The 15,809-nt window shown below is 56.7% G+C and overlaps 1 protein-coding gene across 1 annotated transcript in view; it reads left to right on the top strand.

Annotated features, from left to right (window-relative positions):
- Window positions 1-15,547, top strand: part of SPTBN4 (spectrin beta, non-erythrocytic 4) — a 75,747-nt gene extending 60,200 nt beyond the window's left edge. The window contains exons 24-37 of the mRNA XM_040445792.1: window positions 1,079-1,357; window positions 1,450-1,580; window positions 2,471-2,675; window positions 3,052-3,432; window positions 4,570-4,814; window positions 7,698-7,836; window positions 7,930-8,014; window positions 8,393-8,589; window positions 9,163-9,782; window positions 10,793-10,862; window positions 11,477-11,769; window positions 12,932-13,105; window positions 13,256-13,298; window positions 14,499-15,547. Of these exons, the coding sequence (XP_040301726.1) occupies window positions 1,079-1,357; window positions 1,450-1,580; window positions 2,471-2,675; window positions 3,052-3,432; window positions 4,570-4,814; window positions 7,698-7,836; window positions 7,930-8,014; window positions 8,393-8,589; window positions 9,163-9,782; window positions 10,793-10,862; window positions 11,477-11,769; window positions 12,932-13,105; window positions 13,256-13,298; window positions 14,499-14,657 (3,021 nt within the window). The 3' untranslated portion in view covers window positions 14,658-15,547. The remainder of the gene's footprint in view (window positions 1-1,078; window positions 1,358-1,449; window positions 1,581-2,470; window positions 2,676-3,051; window positions 3,433-4,569; window positions 4,815-7,697; window positions 7,837-7,929; window positions 8,015-8,392; window positions 8,590-9,162; window positions 9,783-10,792; window positions 10,863-11,476; window positions 11,770-12,931; window positions 13,106-13,255; window positions 13,299-14,498) is intronic.
- Window positions 15,548-15,809: the final 262 nt, after the last annotated feature.

Genomic DNA, 15,809 nt, shown 5'->3' with positions numbered 1-15,809 from the left:
TACTCTCTAAAAAAAAAAAAAGAGTTGGACACTTAGCCAACTGAGCCACCCAGGCGCCCCAGCTTTCGTGTCTCTGTTTCGATGAACACACTCTTGGCCGTTGACAGTGTTGAGGACAAGCAGAACTGGCCTGTCCTTTTCACGGTTGAGGCAAGCAGTCAAGTGCACTTCGTGCTTAACGCTGGGGGAGCTCAGCTGTGCGTGCACAAGAGTGCTGGACACTCAGGAGCTATTGGACGAGTGATAGCAGTTGGTACTGATTGAGCACCTACTGCATACCAGGCACAGTTCTGAGTGCGCCATAGTAACAACCCCACAAGGTGGATGTTAGGGCCACCACCAGCCATGTGCAGTTGGCAAGTTCCTCAACACCACCCGCCCCACCCACCCCCCCGCCGTGCCTCGGCTTCCCCATCTGTAAAGTGAGATAGAATGAAGTCAGACTCCTGGGGCTGCCATGAGGACCAGATGAGCTGCTACATCGTGCAGAGCGCTTGCTTGGCAAAGTGCCTGACAGCCAGGTAGCAGGCGCTCAGTGTCCACAAGTATTATCTCCGTTTGCAACTTGAGGAAACTGAGGCACAGAAGCCAAGGAGGGCACACGGCAAGTGCAGAGCTGCTTGAGGGGGAACCTTGGAGGGTGATGGAAGTGTTCCACACTTCCTGCCCTGGGTACACGGTGTACCCACGTGTAAAAAGATTTGCACACTTCACTGCCCGTGAGTTAGACAGCCACTGCCGCTAAGCAACCTGATTCGCAGCCTGTTTCAACCATTAGAGGGTATCTGACACCACCAGGCGGCTTGGTTGGGAGCACAGTCTCTGGGGCCAGCGTCCTGTGCTCAAGTCCTGTCACCCCCCCTTACTAATTGCTTGTTTTCCCACCTGCAACATGGGGGTGTGAGTGAGCGAGTTACAGCAAACTGCTTCCGTGGTACCTGCCGCAAGGTGGAGGGCTATCTGCGGGGCGGGGGTGGGGGGGGGGGAGGTTCTGATGCCCTCCGTGGGCTGTGCGCACGCGGTCCTGCCGGGCCTCGGAAAGCCCCTCTCCACACACACCCCCACCTCCCGCCCCCAGGGCCTGCGACGGGAGATCCAGGCGCACGGGCCGCGGCTGGAGGAGGTGTTGGAGCGCGCGGGCACGCTGGCCTCGCTGCGTAGCCCGGAGGCGGAGGCCGTGCGCCGAGGTCAGGAGCAGCTGCAGGGCGCCTGGGCCGGCCTGCGGGAGGCGGCGGAGCGGCGGCAGCAGGTGCTGGACGCCGCCTTCCAGGTGGAGCAGTACTACTTCGACGTGGCGGAGGTGGAGGCGTGGCTGGGCGAGCAGGAGCTGCTCATGATGAGTGAGGACAAGGGCAAGGTGCGCCCGGGCTGGGGGGTGCGGGGGACCTGGGGGCTCTGGAGCTCGGGGCCGGCCGCTGCCGCCTCATCGCGGGCGCCGTGTGCCCCCAGGACGAACAGAGCACCCTGCAGCTGCTCAAGAAGCACCTGCAGCTGGAGCAGGGCGTGGAGAACTACGAGGAAAGCATCGCGCAGCTGTCGCGCCAGTGTCGGGCGCTATTGGAGATGGGGCACCCGGACAGGTGGGCGGTCGGGGGCGGGGGGGGGGGGGGGGGATTGGGGTCAGGCGGGGGCGGAGCCAGTTCTTAAGGAATGGCCCAGCAGGATCTGAAGCTTCGCTGGTGGAAATTGGGACACGGTCCCAAATTGGACATTGGGGTGGGAGGGGCCCTCACTGCCCCGAGCTGGAGCCCTCGGATTTCAGCACGTGGTTGGGGCCCCGGATGGAGGGCCAGTGCCCAGGGATGGTTGAGAGGGTGGGGCCAGGGGTACCGGGATTTGAGTGCAGGGATGCGAGGTGATGCCTCAGACTGAGGAGAGAAGGAAGAGCTCAAGACAGGGAAGGGCCTTCTTTCCACCCAGTGTCTGGGAAGTGTCCAGAAGGACAGAAAACCCTGGAGTGCTGTGATTGGGTGTAGCCTGAGACCTCCTGGGAGGCCAGGTTTATGGCCTCCCTAAGGTCAGGAGTAGGGGCCATCTCTGGGAGGCCTGGACGAGGGTTGGGACCTGAGAGGGGGCCCAGGGTTAGACCTCTGCCCTCCTGAGCCAGGAGATGGACTGGAGGTGAGGTGCCTTGGCTGGGGACCCAAGTAGGGAGTCGGGAGTCCCGCCTGGGTCACTGGAGGGGCAGGGGGTGGGACCACAGAGAAGATGGGGGGAGGGGAGAGGGGCAGTGAGCTTGTCAAGCTTAGGGAAGCGGTTTCCCCTGAGCGCTGAGATGCAAGTATTGGGTTCGCTGAATCCGAGTCTTGCAGAAAACAGAAGCTCCCGCGAAGGAGTCCGAGCAGGTGCTACTGTGGCCGAAGGTTCAGAGGAAACACAGCCCTGCCCTGAGAGGGGGGTGGCAGGGGGTCACAGCTCTGTCCTGAAGTCTCGGGGGGCTCCATCCCTGCCCCTCCGTGTCCCTCATCAGCGAGCAGATCAGCCGTCGGCAGTCTCAGGTGGACCGCCTGTATGTGGCACTCAAGGAGCTGGGCGAAGAGCGCAGGGTGAGCCTGGAGCAGCAGTACTGGCTGTACCAGCTCAGCCGCCAGGTGGACGAGCTCGAGCACTGGATCGCGGAGAAGGAGGTGGTGGCCGGCTCCCCTGAGCTTGGCCAGGACTTTGAGCACGTCACGGTGAGCACCACCAGTCATAACATTAATACCCGCAGCGACCGCGTATGCTCCTAAGGTTCTCTGGGCCTCAGCTTCCCCAGCTCGAATCCGAGGATGATCATAGCACCCACCTCTTGGCTCTTTTGTGAGCCCCAAGAATTTACCAGAATGTAAGGCACTTAGGACGATACCCAGCAAACACGGTGCCCAAAATGGCGTCAGTTACTGTCATCGGATTATTTTTCTTGCTACAGAGCAAGTGCTCGATGAGCATTCGATCTTGCTTTTTCTCGTGACCGTCATCATCATCGTTACTATTATTACTCTTACACGGTACAAGGGGTGGAGGGGGCTTGTGTGTAACGGGCCTTGGCCCATGCTGTGTTCCTGGTGGCAGGTGCTGCAGGAGAAATTCTCCGAGTTTGCCAGTGAGACGGGCACGGCAGGGCGGGAGCGGCTGGCGGCCGTGAACCAGATGGTGGATGAGCTGATTGAGTGCGGCCACACGGCGGCGGCCACCATGGCTGAGTGGAAGGACGGGCTGAACGAGGCCTGGGCCGAGCTGCTGGAGCTTATGGGCACAAGGGCTCAGCTGCTGGCCGCCTCTCGGGAGCTGCATAAGTTCTTCAGCGATGCCCGAGAGCTTCAGGGTCAGATCGAGGAGAAGCGGAGGCGACTGCCCCGTCTGACCGCCCCACCTGAGCCGAGACCCAGCGCCAGCTCCATGCAGCGCACCCTGCGGGCCTTTGAGCATGACCTGCAGCTCCTCGTGTCCCAGGTGGGGCGCCGGTGGCCAAGAGGGGAGGTGGGAGGGCCTGGACAGCGTGGCCAAGGCATGTTGGGCTGCAGAGTAGGCGAAAGTCAGGCTGTAGAACAGATCGACATTAGACAGTAGAACAGATGAAAACAGACCACAGAACAGGGAGAAGCCAGATGATGGGGCAGGCAGAAAACCGCCTGATTGCTTGGTGCGTAGAACTCAGGCAGTGTGGGGGGAAAGGTGGTACAGAATGTCTGATAGAAATCAGACAGTTTCTCCAGTGGCAGGGGTTCTCCTAGAAACTGTGAAGGGAATCTTTTCCAAATCCACATGGAGAGCCTGAAGGAAATTTCAGAGGGTTAAGAGAAATTTGGCTCTGGGGCAGATAGAAATTTGATAGGTCTCGGATGGTATCCTATGATTTTCCTGCAAGAACTTTGATGGGAGTGGGTTTCATGGAAATGACAATGGAGCTGTTAGACTGTCAGACTGTTAGAAATCAAGCAGAGAGACTGAGAGTGATTAGGCAGTGGATCTGATAGAAATATGGTGGTCACTCCAAAAGAAGTTAGGCGGCTGAACCAATAGGGAGTGAGTGGCCGGTCTGGTGAACTCACATGGCAGAGCCGATAGAAATTGAGTAGGAGACCCAACAGTAACTGAATAACCATTCTGAAGGAACTTGGGCGGTAGGTAGTGAGTCTGAAAAAAAAAAAAAAAAACAAACTGAGTGAAGAAAAAAATGGACAGTATGTCTACTCAACATCAGGGTGGAAAGAGGTTTCCTGAAGGAAATCAGATCGGTCTGTACTGAGGTAGAGGCAGACCCAGTGGAAGTAGAGCTCTCAGACCAAAAGAAATCAGGCAGCGGACTGAAAGAAACCTGGTCATAGGTCCAAAAGCAGTCAGAACGCAGGTGAGTCAATGACAAACAGGCAGCAGACGTGAGTGAAACATGGTATGGGTCTAAAAAGCAATCAGAAAGTGGGCAACCCAAACAGAAATCAGGCAGCGGATAAGGGGGAGACCCAGTGGTGGGATCACAAGGGTGGCGGCTCATTACACCTGGCCAGCCGAGGCGGGGCGGGGCCCGGATCCGGGGGGCGGGGCCTGGCTCCCGAGGAGGGCCGGCGCTGGACCTGGCATGCCCCGCAGGTACGGCAGCTGCAGGAGGGGGCAGCCCAGCTGCGGACGGTGTACGCGGGTGAGCACGCAGAGGCCATCGCCAGCCGGGAGCAGGAGGTGCTGCAGGGCTGGAAGGAGCTGCTGGCAGCCTGTGAAGACGCCCGCCTGCACGTCAGCTCCACGGCCGACGCGCTGCGATTCCACAGCCAGGCCCGTGACCTGCTCTCCTGGATGGACGGCATCGCCGGCCAGATTGGGGCAGCTGACAAGCCCAGGTGCCCCTCATCCCACCTCGGGCTCCCTACCTGCCTCTGGGCACCACCCCCCTCCCCGCCGCAGCCCATCGGCAGTCCCCTTCCCTGGAGAAATCTCAATACCCAACTGCCAGGCACTGGACGAAATGCTTCATGTGTGCTATGACCCCTTGTCAGGCCTGGCCTTGGCAGCTCAGGGCAACCTCTTGCCTTCCGGCCTTCCCAGTTGCCCACTGCTGCCCTCCCTGTGTCACATCACGGAGTGGGCTGCAGCCAGGATAGGGAAAGCAAGGTGTGGGGCTGCGTTTGTGGCTTAACCTAGTGGGTGGAGGGCACTGAGTTATTGCTGACTTGACGCTTCAAAGTGAGTGGCCAACAGAAACCCATCCCGCGGTGATGGGGACCCAAGGGCTTTCCATCACTTGGCCCCAGAAGTTGCAGTCGCTGAGGAGGAGAGAAAGATCGCATGGGAGGTTTCAGGGACTAAACCTGCACTCCATCTGTCAGCCCAGGAGCCCCAACCTGTCTGCGGGGGAGGCTGGGAAATGTAGTTCAGCAGCATGTCCAGAAAGACAGGGATTTGGAGAGTGGTGACTCTGACTGTGAGGCCTTGCCTGTGTTCATTTACTCAGCAAATATTTCTTGAATGCCTACTGTGCGTGGATGGTTAGCAAGACCAAGCTGCTTCCCTGATGCTGCTTACATTCTGAGCATAGAGGCAGGCAACAAATAAATTAAAAAGCACCTAATATTATTTCAGGTAGTAATAAGTGCTCGGAAGACAAAGCAAGGTAAGGGGATGAGGTGCTAGCTGGCAAGGCCTCTCTGAGGATGTGATGTTTGAATGGAGGCCTAAAGGAAGTGATGGTGAGTTGGGTAAAGTTTGGGGGAAGTGATGGTGAGTTGGGTAAATTTTTTTTTGGGGGGGGGGAAGAGTTTTCCAGGTGGAAGGATCAGCAAGTGCAAAGACCCCGAGGTAGGTTGTATTTTGAGGAGGAGCTAGACAATCATTACGGTTGGATGGAGTGAGTGGGGGTGGGGGAGAGTAGAGAGTGGTAGGAAATGAGCTGGGAGGGGCAATAGGGCATGGTGAGGAGTTTGCCTTTTTCCCTGAGTTGGGAGCCGTGGGAGACTTCACCGCAGGGGAGTGATGTGATATGAGGTGCATTTGAGAAAGATCACTCCAGATGCCTTGTGGGAAAAGGAGTACAGAGAACAGGGGTAGAAACAGGTGCACCAGCCAGGAGGCTGCTGCTATAATCCAGGTGAGAGATGATGGGGGCTTGGTTCAGTGGATGGTTGTAGAGATGGGGAGAAGTTATTCATTTTAGAAATTAAAAAAAATGTTTATTAGGAAAAATGTCAAATGTACACGGAAGTCGTGATAACAGTACAGTGAACCCCCACGCAGAGAATGAACACCCATCAACATTTGGCCCACCTTGTTTCATCTGTGTGCTCCCCAACTCTCCCTTCACCCCTTGCTGAGTTCTTTTAATACAAAATCTCAGAGGTGTCACAGCATTTCACAGTGTGTGTTTTAAAGTTATAGATGTCCGGTCTGACTGATGAATTAGCTTCAGGGGCTGAGAGAAAAAGAGGAGTCAATGGATGAATGGGTGAATTTACTGAGATGGAGAACTTCAGAGGAGGGCACTTTTGGGAAATAGATCATTCCAGACGTACTAAGTCTTAGGCGGGAATCATCATAATTCAGGATCTTCAGAAGTAAGTTTGGCTGTATTAAGTCTTACAAAGCTATGCTTGCTGACTGGGGGAACTTTCAGAGATTTGGGGTTTGTTTCGGCATAGGATAGCTGAGAACAGCACTGTCCAGTAGATACATAATGCAAGCCACAGATGTGAGCCACATATATAATTTAAGCTTTTCTTGTAAACACATCAGAAAAGTACAGGGGTGTCTGGCTGTCTTAGGCAGTAGAGCACACAACCCTTGATCTCAAGGTTGTAAGTCTGAGCCCCAGGTTGGGTGTGGAGATTACTTTAAAAAAAATTTTTTAACTCAATAAAAAAGTACAAAGAGGCAAGTGAAAGTTAATTTTAGTGATTCATTTTACTAACCCAAATATATATCATTTCAACATGTAGTCAGTATTAAAATTATTGAGGAGCACCTGGCTGGCTCAGTGGGTAGAGCATGCGACTCTTGATCTCAGGATCATGAGTTCGAGCCCCATGTTGGGGGGTAGAGCTTATTTTTAAAAAATTAAGAATATGTTTTAATGTTTATTTATATTAGAGAGAGAGTGTGTGAGCAGGGGAGGGGCAGAGAGAGGGAGACACAGAATCCGAAGCAGGCTCCAGGCTCTGAGCTGTCAGCACAGAGCCCAATGTAGGACTTGAACTCACAAATTGTGAGATCATGATCTGAGCCAAAGTCAGGCGCTTAACCGAAATTGAGTTGCCCAGGTGCCCCCAAAATATTTATTTTTAATAAATAAAATCATTGGGCTATTTTACAGTCTTCAGAATAGGATGTGTACTTTACACTTCAACACATCTCAATTCAGACCAGCCACATTTCAAGGGCTCACTTCTACCCAGGTCTAGCAGCTGCCTACCGTTTGGATAGCCCAGACTTGGAAAGTTCAGATCATTGGCCAGTGGAGCCTTCAGAAGCTTAGCTTTAAAAAGTTAGAAAAATTAGATCTTGATGCCTGAGGTTAGAATCATCAGAATGTGCCATTTTAGCACCTTGGAAAAAGTTGGGGTCACTGAGTCAGTGAAGAGCTTGGCCCCTCAGCACCTGGCCTGACAAGGTGGGTGTCCTGAGATGCTACCAAACAGCTGGCTCAGGGATCTGGGTTCATCCGGGACTTGCATCTGCCATGGGGGCCTGGAGAGGCTATCTGAGGCTCAGATTCCCGCCCCCGGCCACTGTAGGGACGTGTCGTCAGTGGAGGTGCTCATGAACTACCACCAGGGCCTGAAGACTGAGCTGGAGGCACGGGTGCCTGAGCTGACAGCCTGCCAGGAGCTGGGGCGCTCTCTGCTGCTCAACAAGAGTGCCATGGCTGACGAGGTGGGAAGGGGCGCGGGGGTGGCCCTCTGCCATCTGTGCCCGTTGGGGCAGGAACCTCCCTTCACGCCTCTCCTACCCACCCACCACTCCCAGATCCAGGCACAGCTGGACAAGCTGGGAACCAGGAAGGAGGAGGTGTCAGAGAAGTGGGACCGCCATTGGGAATGGCTGCAGCAGAGTGAGTGGGGGCCCACATGCATGGGGTTCAAGGGCACAGAGATTGGCATGTTTGGAAAGGCCCAGAGGGTGACCCAGCATGCTTTGTACACCACTCATGGGTGCCCAGCAGCAAACACGATGGCCTGGGGGGCGGCGGTGGACAAGAGGACTGTCTTGCCATTGAATCTCTGGTGGTGGACACCTAGGGGAGAAGCTGGTGCCCTCAGAAATACCCCCAGCCCCTCTCATTCCTGCAGAGCCCAGAGTGGTCAGGGCTGGGATTCAGGAAGCGGGAGGGTGTGAAGGGGGCGGGGTGGAGGGCCAGAGAAAACAGCCAGTGCCCTGTGAAGGGTCCACAGGTGCACCCTTCACCCTCACCCCCAATGTCTCCCCTCAGTGCTGGAAGTGCACCAATTTGCCCAGGAGGCAGTGGTGGCCGATGCCTGGCTGACAGCCCAAGAGCCGCTCCTGCAGAGCCGGGAGCTGGGCAGCAGCGTGGATGAGGTGGAACAGCTTATCCGGCGACACGAGGCCTTCCGCAAAGCGGCTGCAGCCTGGGAAGAAAGGTTCAGCTCTCTGCGGCGCCTGACCACGGTCAGCACCCGAGATCCTGCCCACCCCCCCATCCCCATCCATCTATATGAGACAAACATACCGGGACTGGAACTTGGTACTCAGTGCTGAGTTGAGTGAGGGCTGAGACAGACCCTCACTGGGCTCCCAGTCCGGTGGGGGAGAGGAAGGGGACAGACCTGTCACCAGACAGTGACAGGCCAGGGTTGGGAAGGGAGAAACACAAGGTGCTGTGGGAGCCCGGAGCACTTGTCCTGGCGTAGGGGGAGGCCTCTCTGAGTGAGACTTGAAGAATGAGGAGAGACCCTTGTTTCAATGCCCTGGGTTAGGGGACATTCAGGAAGGAGGCAGTGAGGGTCAGAAAGTCACCTAGAGAAAGTGATTATTTAGCTGACTCTTAACACTAGATGTTTGCCAAGGAAGAAAGGAATTAAGTTCCTGGCAGGGAGAAAACATGGACGCAGGCCTGCACAACCTTGCCTTGTCAGTAATAGAAAATATTAAACTGCATGGTGTGGGAGACAACCCAGAGGCGTCTTCCCAGACCGCCCACCCCCACGCCCCTTTACCTGACCCTGGCCCCTCCGTTCCCAGATAGAGAAACTCAAGGCGGAACAGAGCAAGCAGCCCCCGACGCCCCTGCTGGGGCGCAAGTTCTTTGGAGACCCCACGGAACTGGCGGCCAAGGCAGCGCCCCTACTGCGGCCAGGGGGCTACGACAGGGGCTTGGAGCCCCTGGCTCGTCGGGCCTCGGACACACTGTCCGCAGAGGTGCGGACCCGGGTGGGGTACGTGCGCCAGGAGCTCAAGCCCGAGCGCCTCCAGCCGCGCATCGACCGGCTGCCGGAGATCCCGGGGAGGGTGGAGACTCCAGCCCCGCCGGCCGCACCCGAGGATGCGGCGGAGACCCCCGGGGCCCTCGCGGCGGCGGAGCAGGTCCGGCCGCGCCCTGAGCGCCAGGAGTCAGCTGATCGCGCCGAGGAGCTGCCCAGGAGGCGGCGACCGGAGCGTCAGGAATCGGCCGATCAACCCGAGGAGGCTGCGCGGAGGCGACGGCCAGAGCGGCAGGAGTCCGCGGACCACGAGGCGGCACACAGCCTCACCCTGGGCCGCTATGAGCAGATGGAGCGGCGGCGCGAGCGACGCGAGCGGCGGTTGGAGAGACAGGAGTCCAGCGAACAGGAGATGCCTACCAGAGGAGAGCTGGCCAAGGGGTGAGGCCCTCAGGTGCCCAGGGAATGAGGGAGCGGGGACACGGAGAGCTCCTGGAGCCACGCGGGCCCGTGGGGAGGGCTGCTGGGGCTCAGAACTGCTTACTGCCCTGGTACCCATTTTGCAGAGGTGCAAACAGGCTGAAGGAGAGGAGAGGTGCCCATGGTCCCACAGTGGCAGTTCTGTTGGAGGAAAGGACTTAGCTACTGAGTTCTGGCCCCTGTCTAGGTGGCCCAGGCAGGGATTTTGTCCTCCCTGCACCTCAGTTTCTCTACTGGGCTAATGGTGAAACCATCTTCTAACGCTTCATCACATCAGTCTTTCTCCGCCATTTAAACTGGGGGCCACTGTCATCTCCATTTTATGGATGGGGCAACTGAGGCTCAGAGAGGGCAAGTCGATCAGTTTGGATGAAGCAGGACTGGAACCCAGGCCTTTCCGAGTCCAGTGTTAACCAGAGCATGATGGGCAGATTGATCTTATCAGCTGTATCCCCACGAAGAGACCATTGGTCAAATATGTTTTGGAGACAATGACTTCTTGACTCCTTTTTAATTTTGCATATCATGAACGTTTGCTGAGTTCCCATTCTGTATATGGTATGTGCTAGAGAGAGCAGTGGCCATACCAGCCTCAGCCCTGTTTGGGTGGAGATCCCAGTCCAGCGGGGGAAACAATGGATAGTGATGACCCAAAATGACCAAAGAAGTCTGAGGGGCTTGGGATCTCAGGGGGTGGGTGGGGAAAAAAGGCAGCATAATGTCCAAAGGCTTGAAGGCACCAGTTTGGATTTTTCTCTGGCTAAAACTCAAAGGAGAGGTTCTGTCCTCCAGCAGACATGTTCCAAGTACCTATGGTGTACAAGGCAAGCATCTGAGAGAGGTAGCTGAAGAAGTGAACAGGGGCCTGGCATCTCAGGCTAAGAGGTGGAGGCTCCTCCAGCCAAAACCAAGCTGGTCCCTGGGAGAGGGCGTCCCCAGTTCCATTGGGTCTTTCGGCCTCCCCCTCCCAGGAAGGCCACCCTGGCTGACATTGTGGAGCAGCTGCAGGAGAAAGAAGCAGGCCCAGGGCTCCCTGTTGGGGTAAGTTGAGCCTCAGGATGGGTGGGGGTATGGGGAACCCTCTCCTCCCAGCAGGAGTCAGAAACACCAATGCCTAGCCCTGCTTCCCGCCTCCCCCTCCCCATCTGAACCCTGCAGAGATTCTCACGGGGTGATGGAAAGGGCCCCCAGATGCCTCCCACAAACTGAAAATCTCTCCTTAAGAAAGATAAGGCCACCAACCTAAGGAGACTCCTACTCCCCTCTACACACAGGCAGACTCCACACTCTTCCCACATCTGTCCTAGACTTTCTCTAGCCCGGTGGGGGGTTCACATATCCTCACAGACAGCCACACACACACAGAAGTCTCAGATTCCTCCTACAGACAGCCGGGACATCAACGTGCCTGCACACCCACCTCCAAAGGGCTAGCGCTTTCCTCCCTAAGATCGAGAGCGATTACAAACCCAGGAGTCCTGACAGTCTCACTCCCGACACCGATGGGGCCCCTAAAAGTTGGGTCTCCAGCCCTGAGGCCCTCCCATACTCGCCTCCAAGACAGATGGGACCCCCCAGACTCGTGAGTCCCCCAGGCAGATGGCTCCAACACCCCCCCGATGGACAGCACCCCTCTTCCCCCTCCCTCCACACAGCCGTCGCTGCCTCAGCCTCGTGAGCTTCCCCCAGGCCGCCTGCCCAACGGGCTTGAGCCGCCCGAGCGGACACCTCGGCCGGACCGGCCGCGGGCACGGGACCGGCCCAAGCCGCGACGGCGGCCGCGGCCCAGAGAGGGTGGTGAGGGCGGGGGAAGCCGGCGCTCGCGCTCCGCCCCGGCCCAGGGCGGCTCCGCCCCCGCGCCTCCGCCACCGCCCACTCACACAGTGCAGCACGAGGGCTTCCTGCTGCGCAAGCGCGAGCTCGACGCTAACCGCAAGTCGTCCAACCGGTGAGCGTGTGGGCGGGGTTTTGGAAGGCGGGTCCCAAGCTCAGAGTGTCCAATAAATGAATAGATGGGCCTGGGGGTGGTACTAAACTTCCTGGAGTCCTACGGGTGGCGGAGGTAGGCGGGGTCTGAAGAGGGGCGGGGCTCCAAGGACTCGAATCTTTGAATTGGAGGAACGGGACTTAGTGTTTAGTTCGGTGGCCAAGGGGGTGGAGCTTAGGTGGGGAGCTGGACCGTAAAGGAAGAAAATATTCCAAACGTAAATAAATTGCCACCCAAACTCATAGCAACCAACTCAGGAGCTAACTATAGAGCTAATGGCAAATTGGATTTGGGGTCTAGTCTACAGGGTTCCAGTGGTTTGTAAGGTGAAGCTTGGAGAGGTCATCCAACCTCTCAATGAATGGGGTGGATCCATCCTCGAAGTTTCAAATTGTTCCCGGGGTGGATGGAGAGGTCTGAAAAGGGACAGAGCCCAAGCTCTGAGGTCTGAGGTAGGGGGCACATGCAGATGTCTAAATAGCGACTTACTCTTGGAGTTCAGCTCATGTTTGTCCAACCCTTTTTTTGTCCAACTGTGAGGCAGAATCTGGGGAGAGGTGGCCAGCGAGCAGAGTGAGGCCTAGACCCAAGATGTGAAAAGGGCAAAACAGGTTGAGGTTTTGCCTTGAGGCAGTCTTTTTTCCTCGTAGTGAGGCCAAGGTGGGAATAAAGGGGCACCATCTGTGTATTTCACTCAAGAGACTTCCTTCTCCTTTGAGGCTTTGGCCGAATAGGAGATAGGCATTTCTCATACCAGACACAAGACGCAGAGATCTCCTTTCAGGGGATTCCATGGTGGGTGAAGGAGTCGGCAAGGAACACGCCCAAGCAAAGGCTTATGGCGAAGACAGCTTAAGTCTTGCCTTCAGGAAATTCAGTATGGGAGGGGATATGGAAGGGCAGGCCCAGCAGGGGTCAGCATAAGGCTTGGAACTGAGAGTCTTAGAGTCTCCCCTCAGCTCAGGAACATCCATAAGGAAGAGCACCCCAGACACATGGCCCAGCTAAGGCAAAGGCCCAAGAAGAAGGAAGGCTCAGGTGTTTTCAGCCATGAAAGGTATTAATGAAGAGTTCCCAGGCAGAGTGCTGTGACTCTGCCTTGAGCCCCATATCGTCACCCCAGGTCTTGGGTGAGCCTGTACTGCGTTCTCAGCAAGGGGGAGCTGGGCTTCTACAAGGACGCCAAGGGTCCGGCGTCTGGGGGCACACACGGCGGGGAGCCACTGCTCAGCCTGCACAAGGCCACCAGCGAGGTGGCTAGTGACTACAAGAAAAAGAAGCACGTCTTCAAGCTCCAGTGAGCCCCCCAATGGGCAAGGGGGAGGGATCCAAGGCCCGACTCCCCTCCTCCCCCCAGCAATACCCTGCTTCCCTGGAGGATAGTTGGCGGATGGGTGGGCCGGGCCCCTGCCCCAGATTCCCCAAGTTCTGTGTCCCCTTCCTACAGGACCCAGGATGGCAGCGAGTTTTTGCTCCAGGCTAAAGATGAGGTGAGATCTGGTCCTTTCTCTCCCCTCTCTGGACCTCAGGAGCAACCTGGCTGGCTGGTTTCTGGCCCAGAGTGATGCAACTGTGAGCCAGAAACACAAGCCAGAGTCACCAGGCTATGATGGGAAAGCCTATTGACAGTGAGAGCCCAGAGGAAGTTCCTAACCTAAGGAGGGGGGGAGGGGAGGCAGGGACCTGGAGGGCTGCCTGGAAGCCCCAGGACAAAGTCCAACCTCCTTGCCTTGGCCCCTGAAGCACCACTGGAAAGATAAAAGATGGGAGTTAGTGAAAAAATGGGATGATACAGGCAGAGAAGAACCAGAGGTGCAGAAATACAAAGCATTAACTGAGCTGGTGGAGGGTTCAAGGAGGAAGGATCCCAGAAAGGTTCCCAGGGGTTGGATCTCACAGAGCATTGTGGGCCATTTGGAGGGGGTTGGAGTTTGTCCTAAGGGCATTGGGAAGCCACGGCAGAGTTTGAACAAGATTGGGGGGGGTAGAGGTTACAGTGATGTCTAAGAAAGATCCTTTGGCAACAATGTGCAGGGTAGACTGGGGAGAGGGACAGAGGAGGTGTGGAGCCCAGGAGGCAACCAGGACAGGCACCCACATGTGAGGGCACAAGGCTGGCCCCCAGCCGGACTGTGGGGAGGGGAGGAGGGGGTGGAAGAGAGTGAACAATGGGACTGAGGCTAAGGGGAGAGGTCAGGGGAGGAGCGGGCATGGAGGTGGTTTAAAGAGATGTTGAAAATAATGCTCATCATCTCATTCATTCTTACCAGAGGCTCTGGGGTAGGCCTGTATTCTCTCCCTGCCAATTTACTTTTAACATGGAGATGAAAACAGTTTTCCATTCTAGAGTTCTTATGAGAACTAAGTTGATACATACAGAGTACTTACATGGCCTGGTAAAGGTCAGTGCTCTATAAATGTCGCTGATGTTATTGTTTGTGTTGTTTATCTCTATAGTGGGTGTTAGATATAATCGTATTGCATAGGATTAAGTGAGTTAATCCACAGAAGCACTTACAACAGAGCCTGGCACATCTTGAAGTGCTATGCGACGGTTTGCATTATCGTTATCACCCCCATTTAATAGACTGGAAAACGGAAGTTCAGAGGGCAGTCCGATTCCAGGCTCATCTATTACTCAGTCTGCTTTCTTCCAAATCCGGACTCTGTGCCCTGTCTCTCTCCCCCAGGAGGAGATGAACGGCTGGCTGGAGGCTGTGGCCGCTTCAGTGGGAGAACACGCCGAGATCGCCCGCTGGGGGCAGACACTACCTACCACGTCCTCCACGGATGAGGGCAACCCCAAGCGGGAGGCAGGGGAGCGCAGGGCCAGCGGGCGCCGGAAGTGACTTCCCACCCCCTGGGCCTGACCCCTCCCCGCCCCTTCTCTCCGCACTGTGGGCACAAAGACACTTTCTCTTCCGCAGGGGCGGGAGCCCCTAGTTCCACCAACACTGCGGACGCGCCAAGATGGGCACTGGAAAGGAGGGGACTTCTGCACTCCAGGAAGTGGTGGGGGGACTGCTGCCCCTATAGCCATATCTCGGCCCCTTCCTGCTCGCCACCCCACCCCAGGTGCTGGGGCTCCATTATTTTTATGCAATAACTGAGTTGGGAGGGGCGGGTAAGGGGCCAGTTGAGCCAAGCCCCCTGCCCCGATCCCCAGATCCTGCCCCAAGAAGCTGGGGTGGTAGGGGCGATAATTCCTGCCCCCCTCTCCGCCCTAGGGATGGGCATGGGGCCGCTGGTGAGGTCCCCTGGACCATCCAGGGTGCTAGGGGGTGGGGAGGGGACGTCTCCTCCCCGCCTTTACCTCACTTCCAATGCTGCCTTGATCTCTGTCTGGGAAGGAGGAGTGCAGGGGCCTTAGCCCCTGCACTCCGCCGTCTCAGAGCCATGCGGTTAATTCCTGACTTAGTTTATTTTTGCAAAACGTCGACCTCCTCCTCCCCCGCCCCGCATCCGCGAAGGCTTTTAATGGGAGGGGCGTCAAAGCTCAAAACTGTCTTCCTCTCTCCTCCCCCCTCCAGCTGTAAATGCCGCTACGTGAGGGGAGGGGCGAGGGGAAGCCCTCCCCCCTGCATGCTTCTGGCAGAAGCACCTCCCTAGGGAGTGGGGGAACCGGGTTGTGGGCAGCCCCCATAGCCACCTGGAGGAGCCGCTGGGGCCCAGGGGTGTGGGGCGGTGTGGCAGGCGCACACTGTATGTACCTATAATAAATACTTTGGCTTTGACGGTCTATGCTGGTTTGTTCGCGTTTCCTGGGCTGCGCCTGAGAGGGGGTGCGGGAGGAGGGGAATGGAGGGTGGCGCGGGGAGAGACTGTGGCTGCAGAGAACATTTAGATGTCCCCCTGATGTGAACTAACTTCGGGGCCTAAACACACGTCCCCGACGAAGCACCTAGATTCCATTCTTAAAATGAGAACCATTCCTAGAGGAATGTTTTGCTAGCCCTTGTAACTAAACTTCCCCAAAACAGCCTTGCGGTGCGCCCCGTCCA

This window comes from Herpailurus yagouaroundi, unplaced genomic scaffold (assembly GCF_014898765.1).
Source record: "Herpailurus yagouaroundi ecotype Mexico unplaced genomic scaffold, PumYag 194, whole genome shotgun sequence".
NCBI lineage: Eukaryota > Metazoa > Chordata > Mammalia > Carnivora > Felidae > Herpailurus > Herpailurus yagouaroundi.
The sequence above is the reverse complement of the archived record's forward strand: the minus strand, read 5'-3'. Positions and strand labels throughout refer to the sequence as shown.